We start from the raw sequence: 21,258 nt of genomic DNA, 5'->3' as shown, positions 1-21,258 counted from the left end.
TAAGAAGACATAGGGGGCAACTGTGGGAGAGGGGCGACACTAGGGTCCCGGAAGAACTCCAGGCCTTCCCGTCATACGGGTGCATCCTATCCATATCATCTGGGGGACGGAGAAGAACGTCAGAACAGACATAAGTTGTGGGGAATAACATCAAAAAGTTGTGAGGACTATCCCGTGGTGCTCAGGAGGGAAGTACTACAACACACAGGCGCTAGACGGTAGGCACAGATTTCCACCTGCAAAGGGAACTCTGGAGGTGCCATCGGACCGGCCGGTCTCTTGCAGCCCTGTTAACCGTACTCCGGATTGAGGACCTTGAAGCCTTCAGTAAAGAGGTAAAGAGACTGCAACCCTGTGTCCTCGTTATTCATCGCGACCTGCACCACGCACCACCACTTACAACTTTAATTGGACGCCCCTTAGCAGGGTCACGGACCGGGTCTAGCGACAGTGACAACCCCAGAACTGAGACAGAAGAGCCCGGTACCGAGTACCCCGCGGCCCTGCGTCTGGGGGCGCTCCAATAGCACATGGGGTAGACAGGTCAAAGAAGAGAGCACAGATGGGAGAAGTCAGCACATGGGGAAAGAGAGTGAGCAGATGGGGAGAGATTCTCAACGCTGCAAAGCCTGCTCCCATCGCGACATTACCACCCTCCCGATGCGATATCATCGGGCCTCCATCTAGTGTTTTAAATAAAGCTGCGTTGTTTTTGATACTTCCAGGTATTTGGCTTTGACAAAACTTTATCGATATAGTTCAGTAGCGTAGCTGTCGGGGGAAAAGAGGGGGCAGTGCCCTGGTACCTATGCTCTAAGGGGGGCTCACCCGGAGCTATGCCACTGTAACTGTATCGGCGTGTACAGCACGCTGATAGAGTTACATTCTGCGGCAGAGCAGGGAAAATTGATGTCCCTGCTCTGCCACCCGGCCGCTATGGGTGCCCCTGAGAAGCTGGGGGGCTCAGTGCCAGCAGTGGGCCCCCCACCCGTCATTGCAAGTTCAACTGTATCGGCTAGATGCCAATACAGTTGACTGCATTGATAAGAGTAGGAGCGTCACGCTCCCTCCCCCATTATCCCCCTCTCAGCATCACTACTCGGAACCACTGTCCAGAGAATTGTGTGGGTGCTCAGAGCGGTGGAGGAACCATGAGAGGTGAGTATTGTATTTATTTATATACAGTAGGGATGCATTATACTATAGACTCCGCCTATGGGGGGATGCATTATACTAGAGTCTGTCTATGGAGGGTTGCTTTATACTATAGAGTCTGCCTATGGGGGGGGCTGCATTATACCATATAGAGTCAACGGGGGTTTGTACTACTTTGTTACGGGGACCTTTCAGAAAACAAACAAATGGTATTTACATGCAGCCATAACGGTAATGCTGATACAGTTTTCAGCATTTACAACAGTGTCGATGGAAGTGCAGCTGCTGGGAGAAAATGAAGTTATATTTACCCCAACTCCCTCCAGTGAATGGTGCGGTACCAGTGCATAGTTAGAGCGCTGTAATCATGCTCACCGCTGACATTCTGCTATATACCTGTTAGCAAGCTATAACATCGCATATTCTATCAAAATCAATAAAATATGGGATACGTAGTGCTCTTATTATACATAACATGCAAAAAAAAATGGAAATGTGAAAAATTCCTCTACAAGATTGATATTTTTTTTTCTTGTTTGTGAAGGTAGGGCTTTCTGTATTAACCAATATTCGTGAATTATTTGTTCTGCCCTACACCAAAATGTAACAAAAAAAATCAGTGGAATGTATAATAGCATCATCTTGGGATGTCAGGAAAGGTGAATATAAATGAAGAGCAGATGTGACAAGACTTACCACAGTGCAGTGAGGAGTCTTGCTGCATTACGTTTGGGCTGTAGATCCAGTCATCTTTATTCCACTTTATAACATTCCCGTCAGTGCACTTCTGAAAATAGGAAGTTTGTGCTGTGTTCCACATCCTGAACATATAGATCTCTCCAACCAACCTAACAGATACAGAGGAATTTAATTCTTGAAAGGTCGAGGAGCCAAGGACAACATTGCCGTCTCCGAGGAGTTTGGTTATATTCTCCAGTTTCTGTTTCTCTTTCAGAGTACCATCAAGATAAAATCCCATGTATTCATCTTTGCTATCCCATGTAATGCAGAGCTCGTACCAAGTATGCAGGTTTAGTTTCTCAAACACATTTATCTGTGTGCCAAACATCCATATTTTCAAGCTACTGCTGTCGCCAAGAACGCCAATTTCATAGGCATTGATGGAAGATGTACTTAGTTTGTATGTGAAAGCAGTCCAAGGTTCAGAAGAAGCGAGTTTTATATAGGTGCACACAGTAAACTGTGTCAGATCAGGAACAGATTTACTTAAAGTCATGATATCCACAGATGATCCACTGAAGACGGCTTTGTATTCAAATTTAGCAGCATAAGCTGAAAAACAAAAATGTATGAAGAGATAAATATAACGTATACTCAAGACATACATGAAAATGACACCTGCCAAACCTTGTACTAGTGTGGATCTGTAGATTTCACAATATAACCTGTATACATATTCTAGGGACCTTTCATGAAGGTTTTAGGCTACGTTCACATTTGCGGTCAGCGCCGCAGCGTCGGGCGCCGCAGCGGCGCCGCATGCGTCATGCGCCCCTATACTTAACATGGGGGCGCATGGACATGCGTTGAGCTGCGTTTTGCGCCGCATGGCCGCAAGCGTTGGACGCAAGAAACGCTTCAAGTTGCATTTTTTTTGCGTCCAACTTGCGGGCAAAAACGACGCATGCGGCGCAAAACGCAGCGTTTTAGCGTGCGTTTTGCCGCGTTTTTGTTTGCGTTGTGCGCTGCGGCGCCGACGCTGCGGCGCACAACGCAAATGTGAACGTAGCCTTATACATCAAACTACCGGTAATGGCATGTAAGTACAAGCACTTTCATGGTGATTAAATTCATTCCTTAGAAAAGTTCTCTAAGTAGCCTTCATACTCCTCACTGTGTCCCGATAAAATAATAAAGTTGCGGTGTCAGCACTCGTTCTCCCCAGGGCTCTCGTGCATTGCTGTGACACGTGACATTGGCACCCTATCAGCGATGGCGTCCCCTACTTTGGACAAATCGAAAATGAAGAGGAAGGATCAGCTGCAGCCCAGACTTCTTCTTCATGATCAATTTGTCCAAAGGTGGGGACAGTGACGCCAGCACTGATAGGGCTCTAGTGTCACAACAATGCACGAGAGCTCAGGGAGAGCGAGTGCCGACACTGCACGGGAGGCGAGTATAGGCTTTATTGGAGGGGAAACCTCTTTTGACATCCCTTTTCCTTCTGCTTTTTATAATACTGGTGTATTCTAATGTGACAAAGGGGCCTTTGGGCATCCTCAGACCCAGTTCTTAGGTGCTGTTATTAACTGTTATTATAACTGTTATTTTTCACTCTCTATAGCTACAACTCTAAAAATCTGCTGTACACTTATGGAATTGTGGCCGAACGATAAAAAGTCTAAAAGCCATTTACAGATAGTAGTTAATAGTAGTTAATAAACTAGTAGACCACATCTACAATATAATTGTCTAAGGGTCACTTCCGTCTGTCTGTCCTTCTGTCTGTCTGTCTTTCTTTCTTTCTGTCACGGGTATTCAGTGGTCGCGGCCTCTGTCTGTCATGGAAATCCAAGTTGCTGATTGGTCGTGGCAAAACGCCCACGACCAATCAGTGACGCGCACAGTCCGGAAGAAAATGGCCGCTCCTTACTCCCCGCACTCAGTGCCCGGCGCCCGCATACACCCCTCCGGTCACCGCTCACACAGGGTTAATGCCGGCGGTAATGGACCGCGTTATGCCGAGGGTAACGCACTCTGTTACCGCCGCTATTAACCCTGTGTGACCAAGTTTTTACTATTGACGCAGCCTATGCAGCGCCAATAGTAAAAACATCTAATGTTAAAAATAATTTAAAAAAATAAAAAATCATTAGATACTCACCTTCCGCCGCCGCCTTTCCCACTCCTCGCGATGCTCACGTGACCGCGACGTCATCACACCCTGAGACCGGAAGCAGCCGCCTGCACCCCATACAGGCGACAGAGCTACAACGCGCCTGCGGAAGGTGAGTATGTGTTTATTTATTTTTTTTTAACCTGTGACATACGTGACTGCCCAATATACTACGTGGCTGGGCAATATACTACGTGGCTCTGTGCTGTATACTACGTCACTGGGCAATATACTACGTGGCTCTGTGCTGTATACTACGTCGCTGGGCAATATACTACGTGGCTCTGTGCTGTATACTACGTGGCTCTGTGCTGTATACTACGTCACTGGGTAATATACTACGTCGCTCTGTGCTGTATACTACGTCACTGTGCAATATACTATGTGGCTCTGTGCTGTATACTACGTCACTGGGCAATATACTACGTGGCTTTGTGCTGTATACTACGTCACTGGGCAATATACTACATCGCTGGGCAATATACTACGTGGCTGGGCAATATACTACGTGGCTGGGCAATATACTACGTGGCTGGGCAATATACTACGTGGCTGGGCAATATACTACGTAACTCGGCTATATACTACGTGGCTGGGCAATATACTACGTGGCTGGGCAATATACTACGTGGACATGCATATTCTAGAATACCCGATGCGTTAGAATCGGGCCACCATCTAGTCTTACATATCAGGTAAATAAAACTTTAGTATTACATTAAAATCACTACTAATACTATTGTATACAATTGTATTATTGCATTAAAAGCAAACTTTTATGTAAAAATAATACTTTGCTGAATCTAGATACCTTAAAATGGGTTGTTCATAAGGTGACCTAACTTTTCAAAATGTGTCACTTGGGGAAATCCCACACCTGGCACTGCAAGCAAGCAGCTACTGTAACTTTCCTGGGGTAAAAAGCAGCAGCCAGCCAAACATTTCCCCGTAGGGCTCAGTCAAGCAAATGGCAGTCTTTGTGTCTTGGTATTACAGCGGCTACCAGTTCTGACTCCTTGAAAGGGATCTCAAATCTATGTCTAGTCTTGATGAGACAGCCTCTTTAATCCCTTCCCAACTGGTCGATTTTCCGTTTTGTTTTTCTTTTCCATTTTCATTTTTCCTCTCTTTTTCCCAGAACCATAATTTTTTTTCCCTGCCGATATAGCTGGGTGTGGTTTATTGTGGGATGAGTTGTAATTTGAGAGACACCATCCTTTTTACCATGCGATGTAGTGGAAAATGGGACAAAAATTCCAATTGCAAAAAACCCTGCAATTCCAAAATTTTTTTCTTGGATTTTATTTTCACTGTGTTCATTATATGGCAAAAATGACCTGGCAATATGATTCTCCACATTAGTAAGATTATACAGAATAATTTTTTTTCTGCGGCAGTGAAAAAAAATTCAAAAATACATTAAGAAAAATTAAGTTGGGTCGCTATTTTTCAAGGCAAGTCACAGTTTCATTGTTTGGTCAATGGAGCTGTGTGAGGACTAGTCTTTTGCAGGGAAAGCTGACATTTTTATCAATACCATTTTACATAGTTACATAGTTATTAAGGTTGAAGGAAGACTTTAAGTCCATCTAGTTCAACCCATAGCCTAACCTAACATGCCCTAACATGTTGATCCAGGGGAAGGCAAAAAAAACCCATGTGGTAAGAATAAGCTCCACCATGGGGAAAAAAATTCCTTCCCGACCCCACATACGGCAATCAGACTAGTTCCCTGGATCAACGCCCTATCAAGGAATCTAATATATATACCCTGTAACATTATACTTTTCCAGAAAGGTATCCAGTCCCCTCTTAAATTTAAGTAATGAATCACTCATTACAACATCATACGGCAGAGAGTTCCATAGTCTCACTGCTCTTACAGTAAAGAATCCGCGTCTGTTATTATGCTTAAACCTTCTTTCCTCCAGACGTAGAGGATGCCCCCTTGTCCCTGTCACCGGTCTATGATTAAAAAGATCATCAGAAAGGTCTTTGTACTGTCCCCTCATATATTTATACATTAACATAAGATCACCCCTTAGCCTTCGTTTTTCCTAACTAAATAGCCCCAAGTGTAATAACCTATCTTGGTATTGCAGACCCCCCAGTCCTCTAATAACCTTGGTCGCTCTTCTCTGCACCCGCTCTAGTTCAGCTATGTCTTTCTTATACACCGGAGACCAGAACTGTGCACAGTATTCTAACTGTGGTCGAACTAGTGACTTGTATAGAGGTAAAATTATGTTCTCCTCATGAGCATCTATGCCTCTTTTAATGCATCCCATTATTTTATTTGCCTTTGTAGCAGCTGCCTGACACTGGCCACTGAACATGAGTTTGTCATCCACCCATACACCCAGGTCTTTTTCATTGACGGTTTTGCCCAGAGATTTAGAATTAAGCACATAATTATACATCTTATTACTTCTACCCAAGTGCATGACCTTACATTTATCCCCATTAAAGCTCATTTGCCATTTATCAGCCCAAGCTTCTAGTTTACATAAATCATCCTGTAATATAAAATTGTCCTCCTCTGTATTGATTACCCTGCAGAGTTTAGTGTCATCTGCAAATATTGAAATTCTACTCTGAATGCCCCCTACAAGGTCATTAATAAATATGTTAAAAAGAAGAGGGCCCAATACTGACCCCTGTGGTACCCCACTGCTAACCGCGACCCAGTCCGAGTGTGCTCCATTAATAACCACCCTTTGTTTCCTATCCCTGAGCCAGCTCTCAATCCACTTACACATATTTTCCCCTATCCCCATTATTCTCATTTTATGTAACAACCTTTTGTGTGGCACCGTATCAAAAGCTTTTGAAAAGTCCATATACACTATATCCACTGGGCTCCCTTGGTCCAGTCCGGAACTTACCTCTTCATAGAAGCTGATCAAATTAGTCTGACATGAACGGTCCCTAGTAAACCCGTGCTGATACTGGGTCATGAGGTTATTCCTCTTCAGATACTCCAGTATAGCATCCCTTAGAATGCCTTCCAGGATTTTTCCCACAGTAGAGGTTAAACTTACTGGCCTATAATTTCTGAGTTCAGTTTTTGTCCCCTTTTTGAATATTGGCACCACATTTGCTATACGCCAGTCCTGTGGTACAGACCCTGTTATTATGGACTCTTTAAAGAATAAAAATAATGGTCTATCAATGACTGTGCTTAATTCCTGCAGTACTCGGGGGTGTATCCCATCCGGGCCCGGAGATTTCTCAATTTTTGTGATTTTTAGACGCCGCCGTACTTCCTGCTGGGTTAAGCAGGTAACATTTAATTGGGAATTTTTATCACTAGTCATTTTGTCTGCCATGGGATTTTCTTTTGTAAATACTGATGAAAAAAAGTCATTTACCATATTGGCTTTTTCCTCATCCTCATCGACCATTTCACCCAAACTATTTTTAAGGGGGCCAACACTATCATTTTTTAGTTTCTTACTATTTATGTAGTTAAAGAATATTTTGGGATTATTTTTGCTCTCTCTGGCAATGAGTCTCTCTGTCTCAATCTTTGCTGCCTTGATTTGCTTTTTACAGACTTTATTTAATTTTCTGTATTTATTTAATGCCTTCTCACTACCTACTTCCTTTAATTCTCTAAATGCTTTATTTTTGTCCCTTATTGCGCCCCTTACAGCTCTATTTAGCCATATTGGTTTCCTCCTATTTCTAGTATGTTTATTCCCATACGGTATATACTGTGCACAGGTCCTATCCAGGATGCTAATAAACGTCTCCCATTTTCTTTGTGTACTTTTATGTCTCAGGATATCGTCCCAGTTAATTGCACCAAGATCCTCTCTCATCCGTTGGAAATTTGCCCTCCTGAAGTTTAGTGTCCTTGTCACCCCTCTACTACACATCTTATTAAAGGAGACATGAAAACTTATTATTTTGTGATCACTATTCCCCAAGTGACACCCAACCCTTATATTTGATATGCGGTCTGGCCTGTTGGTTAATATTAGGTCTAGCAGTGCCCCCCTTCTTGTTGGGACCTGAACCAGTTGTGAAAGTTAATTGTCTCTCATAGTTGTCAAAAACCGATTACCTTTACTGGAGCTGCAGGTTTCTGTTCCCCAATCTATTTCAGGGTAGTTGAAGTCCCCCATAATAATGACTTCTCCTTGAGTCGCAGCTTCATCTATTTGCTTTACGAGGATATTCTCCATTGCTTCCATTATTTTTGGAGATTTATAACAAACCCCTATCAGTAATTTATTATTTTTTCCCCCTCCCCTTATCTCCACCCACAGGGACTCCACATTTTCATTAGATTCACCTATATTATCACGCAGGATGGGTTTTAAGGTCCATTTTACATACAGACACACCCCACCCCCTCACTTATCTGTACGGTCATTTCTGAAAAGGCTATAGCCCTGCAAGTTAACAGCCCAGTCATGGCTCTCATCCAGCCACGTTTCAGATATCCCCACATGTCATAATTATGCTCCAACAACATTAGTTCTAATTCGTCCATTTTGTTGGCAAGGCTTCTGGCATACATGCACTTGATGTTCCTCTTTGTACCTCTATTCTTTCTTAAATTACTAACTGTTCTAACCCCACCCCCCATGCCACCACCACCCCCAACTTCCTTATTTGTGCCCAGGTCTCTATCTGAACTATCTTCCCCTCCTATAAAATGAATACCCTCCCCCCCAATCCCTAGTTTAAACACTCCTCCAACCTTCTAGCCATTTTTTCCCCCAGCACAGCTGCACCTTCCCCATTGAGGTGCAGCCCGTCCCTAGCGTAGAGCCTGTAGCCAACTGAGAAGTCGGCCCAGTTCTGCAGGAACCCAAACCCCTCCTTCCTACACCAATTCTTGAGCCACTTATTAACCTCCCTAATCTCCCGTTGCCTCTCTGGCGTGGCACGTGGTACAGGCAGTATTTCGGAAAATACCACGTTGGAGGTCCTTGCTTTCAGCTTACAGCCTAATTCCCTGAAATCATCTTTAAGGACCTTCCACCTACCTCTAACTTTGTCATTTGTGCCAATGTGCACAATGACCGCTGGGTCCTCACCAGCCCCTCCCAGTAATCTGTCCACCCGATCAGCGATGTGTCGGACTCGAGCGCCAGGTAGGCAGCACACCGTTCGACGATCCCTGTTATGACCCCAATGGCAGAGGGTCTCAAAAGTAAATACCAAGTCTGCAAACACAAAAAACCAGCTCATAGGGCAGTGGTAACTGGGCTGACCGTATATCTAAACCTAGCACCACAAATAGCAGCAGCCGGGGAACGTGCCTACGTTGGTTCTAGACGTCTCGCGCCAGCCGGAGAACTAACTAACCCTAGAAGGGAAAAGATAGACCTTTCTTGCCTCCAGAGAAAAGACCCCAAAAGTTGGATACAAGCCCCCAACAAATAATAACGGTGAGGTAAGGAGAAAAGACAAACGTAAGAATGAACTAGATATTTAGCAAAGAGAGGCCCACTGACTAATAGCAGAATATAGTAAGATGACTTATACGGTCAGCAAAAACCCTATCAAAATTCCCACGCTGGATATTCAAGAACCCCCGAACCGTCTAACGGCCCGGGGGGAGAATACCAGCCCCCTAGAGCTTCCAGCAAAATCAGGAATCACATTTAGTACAAGCTGGACAAAAAATAAGAGCAATGCAAATAACCAAAAAAACAAAGAAGCAGGACTTAGCTTAATTTTGCAAGATCCAGGACCAGCAGACAGGAGCAAACAGAGAGGAACTGATTACAACGGTGCCAGGCACCAGACTGAGAATTCAGGAAGTTTATATAGCAACACCCCTGGACTAACGACCCAGGTGGGTGCCAAAACTGAAGAAAGACAATCCCAGAGTCATATCACTAGTGACCACAAGAGGGAGCCAAAAAAGTCTAATTCACAACAGATCCCTGTCTTTGTGACAGATTGCCCTATCTGTTCCCCTAATAATTGAGTCCCCCACTACCAGCACCTGTCTGGCCTGCCCTGCTCTCCTATTTCCCTCCTTACTGGAGCAGTCACTCCTCCGGCTTTCAGAGGACATGCCTGGCTGCAGCAGTGCTACCCCTGTACTGGTACCCCCCTCATCTGCCAACTTAGCAAACTTATTGGGGTGAGCCAGATCAGGACTAGCCTCCCTGGCACTCTTCCCTCTACCCCGCTTTCTGAATGTCACCCAGCTACCTACTTCACTGTCCTGCAGCTCCATCCTACCATCCCCCTCCTCATCTATCCCATTGAGCGTCTGCTCTGTGAGCAGAAGACTCATCTCCATATTGTCTATGGATCTCAGTGTTGCCAGCTGCACATTTAGATCCTGAATCTGCGATTCCAAATGCACAACGTGCTCACATCTCGCACAGCAGTATGCACCCTCGACCGGCTGGTCAAGGACTGCATACATGTGGCAAGATGTGCACTGGATGGCATTAACAATTGTGGAGCACATTTCCTAATGGGGATTGCACCAGACAGAAACGTTAAATAAAAAATAAATACAAGTATTAATTAAAACCGACAGCAATTCCTCCCTTGGAAACTCCCTGATTCCAAAGTCACTGAATCACAAGTCACACTTACCGCCATCCACACTTACGCTCAGGTCACACTCGCTATGCTGAAGATTTATAGATTTTTTTTTTTCTTTCCCTTCAACAACAAGCCACCTTGCTGTTCAAATGCACTTCCAAAAAGGACTTGAGCCCCAAACAGCTGCCCCTTATAAACCCTTGATTATGACCGCCCACCCTAGGTTAACCCCTTGTGAATATAGCTACTCCCAATTCAGCAACTCACACAAATTCACACAGGTATTTGTTAAAGGTCTTCCAAATACCTCCTCACTGAATCACAAGTCACACTTACCGCCGTCCACACTTACGCTCAGGTCACACTCAGCTCGCTCACACTCGCTATGCTGAAGATTTATAGATTTTTTTTTCTTTCCCTTCAACAACAAGCCACCTTGCTGTTCAAATGCACTTCCAAAAAGGACTTGAGCCCCAAACAGCTGCCCCTTATAAACCCTTGATTATGACCGCCCACCCTAGGTTAACCCCTTGTGAATATAGCTACTCCCAATTCAGCAACTCACACAAATTCACACAGGTATTTTTAAAGGCCTTCCAAATACCTCCTCACTGAATCACAAGTCACACTTACCGCCGTCCACACTTACGCTCAGGTCACACTCAGCTCGCTCACACTCGCTATGCTGAAGATTTATAGATTTTTTTTTTCTTTCCCTTCAACAACAAGCCACCTTGCTGTTCAAATGCACTTCCAAAAAGGACTTGAGCCCCAAACAGCTGCCCCTTATAAACCCTTGATTATGACCGCCCACCCTAGGTTAACCCCTTGTGAATATAGCTACTCCCAATTCAGCAACTCACACAAATTCACACAGGTATTTTTTAAAGGCCTTCCAAATACCTCCTCACTGAATCACAAGTCACACTTACCGCCGTCCACACTTACGCTCAGGTCACACTCGCTATGCTGAAGATTTATAGATTTTTTTTTTCTTTCCCTTCAACAAGCCACCTTGCTGTTCAAATGCACTTCCAAAAAGGACTTGAGCCCCAAACAGCTGCCCCTTATAAACCCTTGATTATGACCGCCCACCCTAGGTTAACCCCTTGTGAATATAGCTACTCCCAATTCAGCAACTCACACAAATTCACACAGGTATTTGTTAAAGGCCTTCCAAATACCTCCTCACTGAATCACAAGTCACACTTACCGCCGTCCACACTTACGCTCAGGTCACACTCAGCTCGCTCACACTCGCTATGCTGAAGATTTATAGATTTTTTTTTTTCTTTCCCTTCAACAACAAGCCACCTTGCTGTTCAAATGCACTTCCAAAAAAAAAGCATTTAGGATAACTAATGATCAGGTATTATTGCATTTTTTGCTGTCTTGCGGCTACAGAAAAATGCAATTTTGGCATCAATGTTATACTTTGATATATTGGACTTTTTCAGACGTGTCTATGTTTTTAAAATGTTTCCTTATTTTTAATGGTGGAAATGGGAGATTATTTGATCTTTTATATATTTTTTATTTTTCATATTTTAAAAACATTTTTTTTTCCACTGTACCACGGTATTGCAGTGTATAGCAAAAGAAATTATGGACTCCTATGAAATCCAGCCACAGTTTTCAGAAGACTCCCAGTTGTGATACAACTAGTTGGAACCCTACGATCATGTGGGTGGGGTGGGGATTGGACAAGTACAATGATACTCCCTCAGACAGCGCACTGTAAGTGCTGCTATAAAAGATTGACAGCAGCATTTTATAAAGATAGCAGCCTATGGATAGGCCCTCAATATTTTCTGACAAGTCAATCCCTTTAATGATTTGTGAGTGGCAAATGCATCTTCAAGCAATTAGATAGATGAATAATAGGCAACATTACATTTTCTTCTAGTTTACAATATTCTAAAGACTCTTTTTGGTAATTCATGAATCGATATAACTAAAGAAACATCAGTCAATGTGGAGCTGCTGCAATACCTGAACACTGTCACATAACCTTATACAGTATTTTAACATTTTATGTAATCACAAAAAGTTAAGTTGTACATGGCAAAAATCTACATCATGTTGTTTTATGTGAACTGATGTAATCTATAAAATGCATGCCATAAGTGTAAACTGACAGCTAGGTTTTACAGAGCCCTATAGAAATTCCTTCAGTTTAAGTCAAAGAATCATTCATTCAATTTCCTTCCCAGATCTCGAAATGGAAATTGTAAACCGGAACATTTATTTTAATTTGCCGTAGCTGGATCCAAAAGCCACATAGTAATTGAATGCTATAATTTCCTTTAAAAAATGTGATGCCTGGACTTCATCCAACTGATGACTAATTCCAATTAAACAAGAAAAAAATCATTTTTTTCAGAAATATATTCATAAAAATATACTGAAACTAAGTATAGCATAGTATCTAGTAAGCTCCTAGACTCTTAAAGAGAGCCTGTCACCACAATTTTGCAAGTTAAAGTAAAGACATGGCCGTGATGGGATTGATATGCAGATTAAATTCATACCTTTGATGAAAAAATCTGCTTTGTGGATCTTCTTTAATCTCCATTTGTAGTTTAATGCTAATTAGATTTTGGTGCACAGGGACGGGACTGTCTTCTCCTCTGCTTGCCTCTGATGTTTGAAAGACATGTCACTACTTTTTCAATGACTGCTTGAAATTTTGCGCCAGTGCCATCAATATCGCGGACGGCTCCACAAGGCGCAATTGAGCCAAGATCTAAATCTGTCCGTGTGCTGCCCGAGGTGCAAGTTTATTGAAGACTAGCCGGGAAATCAATTTCCACATGCCTGCCTGCGACAATGACGGCACAGGCGCAAAACTTCAAACAGGAGGCAGGTTATGTAGAAAAGTACTGACCTGTCTTTCAAACACTGGAGGCAGGTGGAGGGCGAAGGAGGAAAAGACCCAATGCACAATCCTGCCCCAGTGCACCGAAATCTTCATTACCAGAAAAAATAAAATGCTGAATAAAGAAGAACAACAAAGCAGATTTCTTCACCAAAGATAACAATTTAATCTGTATATAAGCCCCAATACGTCATGTCTTTACTTTAACTTGCAAAATTGTGCTGACAGGTTCCTTTTAACAGCTTTGGTTAATGCAGGAGAATGCAGCTGGCAATGGACTAGTACCATATACCAGGGGAGACTATATACTGTTATACTGTAGTGTATTATATGCTTCACAATTCCAAGGATTTTATATTCCCAGAATTTTCCTACTTTTACAATTGGTATATCGATTAAAAAAAAATATAATCAGTGTCTGTTGGTCCAAGCACTACAAACTACACTAATGGGTAAAATGGGCCACTCCTGACCCAGCACTGTGTAAGAATAGCAATTCAGCACCTTTTATGTCTGTCTCCTCTTTCTAGACATCAGTGAGAAAGCTAGAGATCCACACCAATTAGACATAGGTCATCTGAATGCCACCAATGCCTACTGCAAACACTGGGAGAACATACAAACTCCTTGCAGATGTTGCCCTTGGTGGGCTTTCAACCCAGGACTCCAGCGCTGCAAGGCTGCAGTGCTAACCACTGAGTCACTGTGCTGCCTTGCCTGATGGCATGTTTATACAGGCGCTTTCTTGTACATATCAGCTTTGCTGTTTTAGAGAAAGCCATAGTTGACATTGTATGCTAATGAGTTGCAAGTGCATTGGGGTAAGCACTGCACATACACATATCCTACTTCTCTGCCTTTTTCCTGCCTGCCTCCTGTCTTTGAATGACAGGCACTGAAACATGAGCCGTCAGTCAGTGAAAGGAGGCAGGCAGCAGGCGGAGAATAGGGAGAGCTGCAAGTGCGTTGGCCATCCCAAAGCATTTGCAACTCATTAGCATGCAATTTCAATTATGAATTTCTCTAAAACAAGAAATGTAAAGATTTCATCAGCATTAATGCGTCTCTATATGTGTGCCATTAATTTGGGGTAAAAAATCCTGATGGCAGGTTCTCTTTCATTGATTCTATCCTCCTCCAATGCTACAGTGGCAAAACTGCCTCATATAACAGTATCAGGAATGCATGGCGGGTCCAAACAATCAAGTAGAAATAAGTATGAAGTTTGGCGTCAGAAGAGCGGTGCACTCCAGAAAAGATGTTGTGGGACAAACCCTTTAAAAACCAGTTGCTGAACACAGGTGCAGTCACTGCGTGCTCAGAACATATATGTTTAGTCATTCTGTGTGCGTTGTATGGCATTTCCCCACCCACAATAATTCAAGCTTTACACTAAAAGCAGCCACATTCCTTTGTTAGTCACTTACTGTATTTTGAAATATCCTTTTTTTAACGTCAGCTGATGTGACATATCACTAGTGTCACGCTTACCCTTATTTCTACTTTACTGTCAGAAACCACACCTTACCAGCACAAACAGGTGTACACTTCTAGGCAGGTGACAGGTTAAGTGAAAAGATGATTCTATGGACCCGAATTGTGAATTAAACGCTTACATTAAAAGTTGAACATTTTTCTAAAGTGAGTTGTGACGCAAGCACAGCCGTGCATGTCTTATGTGGTTCTGCCCCTTTAGTTGCTGCTGAAAGAAACTTTACTCTGATAAAAGCTTAATTGAAAGACTGGACAAAGTTCAAAATGATACTGATTAAGTGCAGCGCCGCACCTAAACGCCTCTATTGGCCCCTTCAGTCTAGCACACTTACATTCTTTACATGGGTGGTTACAGAAAAACTCATATTTGTATTTTGTACACACAGATTTATACTATTCCATGTAAATACATTTACTCTACAAAAAAAACATAACCGGAATTAATTGAGATGTGATGAGGGTGCTGCTTTCCTTATCCTAATGTAAATGATTATATTGACATTTTTCTTGTTATTCTGAGAATTATTTCCTTTGTATAACAAACCTATTCATAGTTGGGGAAAGCAATTAAAATGAGACAATGTCCTGTCTAGGGAGCTTGAATTTCTTACCTATTGTTGGGATAGTCAGAATGCACATCAATATACATATTGGCTGAATATGCTTTAATTTCACAGGACGATGTTTTGTTTTGCCACTTGATGAACTCAGGAAACCATAGAGCAACATCCTGAAAAACACAAAACAGTATTCAGAACATCTGGCTTAAGAAGAAAGATAACATTTTAGGTATAGTTTTGCCATATTCACATTTAATAAAGGGGTTATTCACCACTAGGTGACCATTATTGATGTGTCCAGGGAAGGTAAGAAAGAAAAAAATTACTATGGATACTCATGTCCCAGACAAAACAAATGTAAAAGGACTGCTACTCTCCTTTATGACAATGATCCCTTAAAAAGAAATAGATGTACAAATACATTAGTTATTGCAGCCAGAAAAGTGTTTTACCTCCGTATTTTGACTTATATGTATTCTCAATGCCTTCTGTTAGGCCTCATTCAAAATCAGTGATTTTTCTCATACATAAAAGTAATGATACATGGTGGGCAAAAAAACACAGACATGTGAATGGTATCATAGACTTTAATGGGTACATGTACTATATGTAAAAATCATGGACAGAACACAAACAAGTGCTTCTCACTAACTTAGAATATCATCAAAAAGTTAATTTATTTCAGTTCTTCAATACAAAAAGTGGAACTCATATACAGTACAGACCAAAAGTTTGGACACACCTTCTCATTTAAAGATTTTTCTGTATTTTCATGACTATGAAAATTGTACATTCACACTGAAGGCATCAAAACTATGAATTAACACATGCGGAATTATGTACTTAACAAAAAAGTGTGAAACAACTGAAAATATGTCTTAATGATTATGAACTTGTTTTCTTTGCATTATTTGACATCTGAGAGCAGAGTTTTTTTTTAATTATTACTATTTCTCCAATTCAGAAAAAAATACAAAATTCATTGCTTTGAAATTCGGAGACATGTTGTCAGAAGTTTATAGAATAAAAGGAAAAAAAACACATTTTACTAAAAAAGATACCTATAAAGAGAAAAATCAGGCAAAATGAACATTTTGCAATGGTCTCTTAATTTTTTGCCAGAGCTATCTACAGTACAGACCAAAAGTTTGGACACACCTTGTCATTTAAAGATTTTTCTGTATTTTCATGACTATGAAAATTGTACATTCACACTTTTTTGTTAAGTATATAATTCCATATGTGTTAATTCATAGTTTTGATGCCTTCAGTGTGAAACAACTGAAATTATGTCTTATATTCTAGGTTCTTCAAAGTAGCCACCTTTTGCGTTGATTACTGCTTTGCACACTCTTGGCATGCTCTTGATGAGCTTCAAGAGGTAGTCACCGGAAATGGTTTTCACTTCACAGGTGTGCCCTGTCAGGTTTAATAAGTGTGATTTCTTGCCTTATAAATAGGGTTGGGACCATCAGTTGTGTTGTGCAGAAGTCTGGTGGATACACAGCTGATAGTCCTACTGAATAGACTGTTAGAATTTGTATTATGGCAAGAAAAAAGCAGCTAAGTAAAGAAAAACGAGTGGCCATCATTACTTTAAGAAATGAAGGTTAGTCAGTCCGAAAAATTGGGAAAACTTTGAAAGTGTCCCCAAGTGCAGTTGCAAAAACCATCAAGCGCTACAAAGAAACTGGCTCACATGAGGACCGCCCAAGGAAAGGAAGACCAAGAGTCACATCTGCTTCTGAGGATAAGTTTATCCGAGTCACTAGCCTCAGAAATCGCAGGTTACCAGCAGCTCAGATTAGAGACCAGGTCAATTCCACACAGAGTTCTAGCAGCAGACACATCTCTACAACAACTGTTAAGAGGAGACTTTGTGCAGCAGGCCTTCATGATAAAATAGCTGCTAAGAAACCACTGCTAAGGACAGGCAACAAGCAGAAGAGACTTGTTTGGGCTAAAGAACACAAGGAATGGACATTAGACCAGTGGAAATCTGTGCTTTGGTCTGATGAGTCCAAATTTGAGATCTTTGGTTCCAACCACCGTGTCTTTGTGCGACGTAGAAAAGGTGAACGGATGGACTCTACATGCCTGGTTCCCACCGTGAAGCATGGAGAAGGTGTGATGGTGTGGGGGTGCTTTGCTGGTGATACTGTTGGGGATTTATTAATAATTGAAGGCATACTGAACCAGCATGGCTACCACAGCATCTTGTAGCGGCATGCTATTCCATCCAGTTTGCGTTTAGTTGGACCATCATTTATTTTTCAACAGGACAATGACCCCAAACACACCTCCAGGCTGTGTAAGGGCTATTTGACCAAGAAGGAGAATGATGGGGTGCTACACCAGATGACCTAGCCTCCACAGTCACCAGACCTGAACCCAATCGAGATGGTTTGGGGTGAGCTGGACCGCAGAGTGAAGGCAAAAGGGCCAACAAGTGCTAAGCATCTCTGGGAACTCCTTCAAGACTGTTGGAAGACCATTTCCGGTGAATACCTCTTGAAGCTCATCAAGAGAATGCCAAGAGTGTGCAAAGCAGTCATCCAAGCAAAAGGTGGCTACTTTGAAGAACCTAGAATATAAGACATATTTTCAGTTGTTTCACACTTTGTTGTTAAGTATATAATTCCACATGTGTTAATTCATAGTTTTGATGCCTTCAGTGTGAATGTACAATTTTCATAGTCATGAAAATACAGAAAAAATCTTTAAATGAGAAGGTGTCAAAACTTTTGGTCTGTACTGTATTACATAGAGTTATTACAAACAGAGTGATCTATTTCAAGTGTTTATTTCTGTTAATGTTGATGATTATGGCTTACAGCCAATGAAAACCCAAAAGTCATTATCTCAGTAAATTAGAATAATAACCATAACAAAAAACACCTGCAAAGGCTTCCTAAGCATTTAAAAAGGTCCCTTAGTATGTTTCAGCAGAAAGAACTGAAATAAATTAACTTTTTGATGATATTCTAATTTAGTGAGAAGCACCTGTACATGATTCACGGATGTCTGAATGAGCACTTTCTCTATAAACATTAAGCGTACACCACCTCCTTCACCGATTAACCGCTCTCTCCCTCATCTCACAGCACAGAGTTACATACAATGAGGAATAAGAAATGCAGAAACATGCCTGGCATTTTCGGCTTTAACTTTTGAAAATACGAGGTATATCAATAAGTGGATGTTAGAAACCTTGCGCTCTTCCACCTTCCATTTGAGGATGCCCCACAGATGTTCAATAGAGATTAGGGCTGGGGACATGCTTGGCCAGTCCAGAACCTTTACCCTCAGTTTCTTTAGCAAGGCAATGGTCACTTTAGAGGTGTGTTTGGGGTCATTATTATGTTGGAATACTGCAGTGCGGCTCAGTTTCTGAAGGGAGGTGATCATGCGCTGCTTTAGTATGTCATAGTACATGTTGGCATTTATGGTTCACTCGATGAACTGTAGATCCCCACAGCCGGTAGAACTCATGACGCTCCAAACCATGATACTCCCACCACCATGCTTGACTGTAGACAAGACACACTGTTTTTGTACTCCTCACCTGGTTGCACCACAAACGCTTGACACCATCTGAACAAAATAAGTTTATCTTGGTTTCATCAGACCACACATGGTTCTTCATATCTTCAGTGTCTTTAGACTGTTTGCGGACTTTCTTCTGTATCGATTTTAAAACCGGTTTCCTTTCAGGATGACAGCCATGCACACCAATTTGATGCAGTGTGTGGTGTATGGTCTGAGTACTGACATGCTGGCAGCACTCAAACATCATTTTTTTAAGACGATGTCAGGATATGACGCTGAGCTTGTGCACTCAACTTTTTTTACCAACCATGGTGAGGCCTGTTCTGAGTGGAATCTGTCTTGTTAAACCGCCGTATGGTTTTGGCCATCGTGCTGCAGCTCAATATCAGTATGTTGGCAATCTTCTTATAGCCTAGACCATCTTTATGTAGAGCAGCAATTCTTTTTTTTTCAGATTCTGAGAGAGTTCTTTGCCATGAGGCACCATGTTCAACTTCCAGTGACCAGTATGAGGGAGTGTGAGAGCGATAACACCAAATTTATCCCACCTGCTCCCCTTTCACATCTGAGACCTTTTATCACTAATGAGTCACATGACACCGGGGAGGGAAAATAGCTAATTGGACACAATTTGGACATTTTCACTTAGGGATGTACTCACTTTTGTTTTATGTTTAATGGTTGTGTGGTGAGTTATTTAAATAAAGGGCACACCAAATTTACACTATGATTCAAGCTGTACACCGACTACTTTACAATTTGATGGGTGTACCCACTTTTGTGATATACTAAAATATATACAGTATACTAGATATACTAAAATATATAATATAAAAAAATTTCAAAAATATATAATTAAATATTTTTTCCTATATCACTATCTCCTGTATATTAAAAAAAAGACTGTAAATCATGCAATTGTCACACTGGCTAGTAAACCTAATGCTAGACTAATACTCCCTGTTCTGTACAGATGGCTTTTCAGCAATGTTACAATGCTATAATCATTGCAGGTAGGATTACAATGAAAGGTATCACCTCTATATACACAAGATAACACTTGATCCTATATTTAGAATAAATGACAATGGTAACGTCTCACCTCCTTTCTTTTCCTCTGCATTGCCCTTTGCACAGATTACAACATGCCTTGATAACTCTTCTTTAGAAGTCAATGAGTAAAGGTACCTTCACACGAAACGACATCGCTAGCGATCCGTGACGTTGCAGCGTCCTGGCTAGCGATATCGTTTCGTTTGACACGCAGCAGCGATCAGGATCCTGCTGTGATGTCGCTGGTCGCTGAATAAAGTCCAGAACTTTATTTGGTCGTCCGATCGCCGTGTATCGTTGTGTTTGAAAGCAAAAGCAACGATACCAGCGATGTTTTACACTGGTAACCAGGGTAAACATCGGGTTACCAAGCGCAGGGCCGCGCTTAGTAACCCGATGTTTACCCTGGTTACCAGCGTAAAAGTAAAAAAAACAAACAGCACATACTTACATGCGTCCCCCAGCGTCTGCTTCCTGACACTTACTGAGCGCCGGCCCGAAAGTGAAAGCACAGCGGTGACGTCACCGCTGTGCTGTTAGGGCCGGAGCTCAGTCAGTGTCAGGAAGCAGACGCTGGGAGACGCATGTAAGTATGTGCTGTTTGTTTTTTTTACTTTTACGCTGGTAACCAGGGTAAACATCGGGTTACTAAGCGCGGCCCTGCGCTTAGCAACCCGATGTTTACCCTGGTTACCCGGGGACCTCGGCATCGTTGGTCGCTGGAGAGCGGTCTGTGTGACAGCTCTCCAGCGATCAAACAGCGACGCTGCAGCGATCGGCATCGTTGTCGCTATCGCTGCAGCGTCGCTTCGTGTGAAGGTACCTTAAGGGTACTGTCACACAGTGGCAATTTTGATCGCTATGACGGTACGATTCGTGACGTTCTAGCGATATCGTTACGATATCGCAGTGTCTGACACGCAGCAGCGATCAGGGATCCTGCTGAGAATCGTACGTCGTAGCAGATCGTTTGGAACTTTCTTTTGTCGCTTGATCACCCGCTGACATCGCTGGATCGTTGTGTGTGACAGCGATCCAGCGATGTGTTCGCTTGTAACCAGGGTAAACATCGGGTAACTTAGCGCAGGGCCGCGCTTAGTAACCCGATGTTTACCCTGGTTACCAGCGTAAACGTAAAAAAAACAAACAGTACATACTTACATTCCGGTGTCTGTCCCCGGCGTCTC

The 21,258-nt window shown here is 42.4% G+C and overlaps 1 protein-coding gene across 3 annotated transcripts in view; it reads right to left on the bottom strand.

Moving 5' to 3' along the window:
• The window catches only part of ADGRG2 (adhesion G protein-coupled receptor G2), a 225,666-nt gene that overhangs the window by 161,897 nt on the left and 42,511 nt on the right, over nucleotides 1-21,258 (bottom strand). For all 3 annotated transcript variants that reach the window (XM_077294653.1, XM_077294652.1, XM_077294651.1), the window contains exons 2-3: nucleotides 15,521-15,639; nucleotides 1,852-2,448 (exon numbers count right to left, since the gene is read on the bottom strand). In XM_077294653.1, the coding sequence (XP_077150768.1) occupies nucleotides 1,852-2,448; nucleotides 15,521-15,638 (715 nt within the window). In that variant the 5' untranslated portion in view covers nucleotide 15,639. The remainder of the gene's footprint in view (nucleotides 1-1,851; nucleotides 2,449-15,520; nucleotides 15,640-21,258) is intronic.

Source organism: Ranitomeya variabilis, chromosome 3, assembly GCF_051348905.1.
Source record: "Ranitomeya variabilis isolate aRanVar5 chromosome 3, aRanVar5.hap1, whole genome shotgun sequence".
Taxonomy (NCBI): Eukaryota; Metazoa; Chordata; class Amphibia; order Anura; family Dendrobatidae; genus Ranitomeya; species Ranitomeya variabilis.
This window is presented reverse-complemented; position numbering and strand designations above follow the sequence as displayed.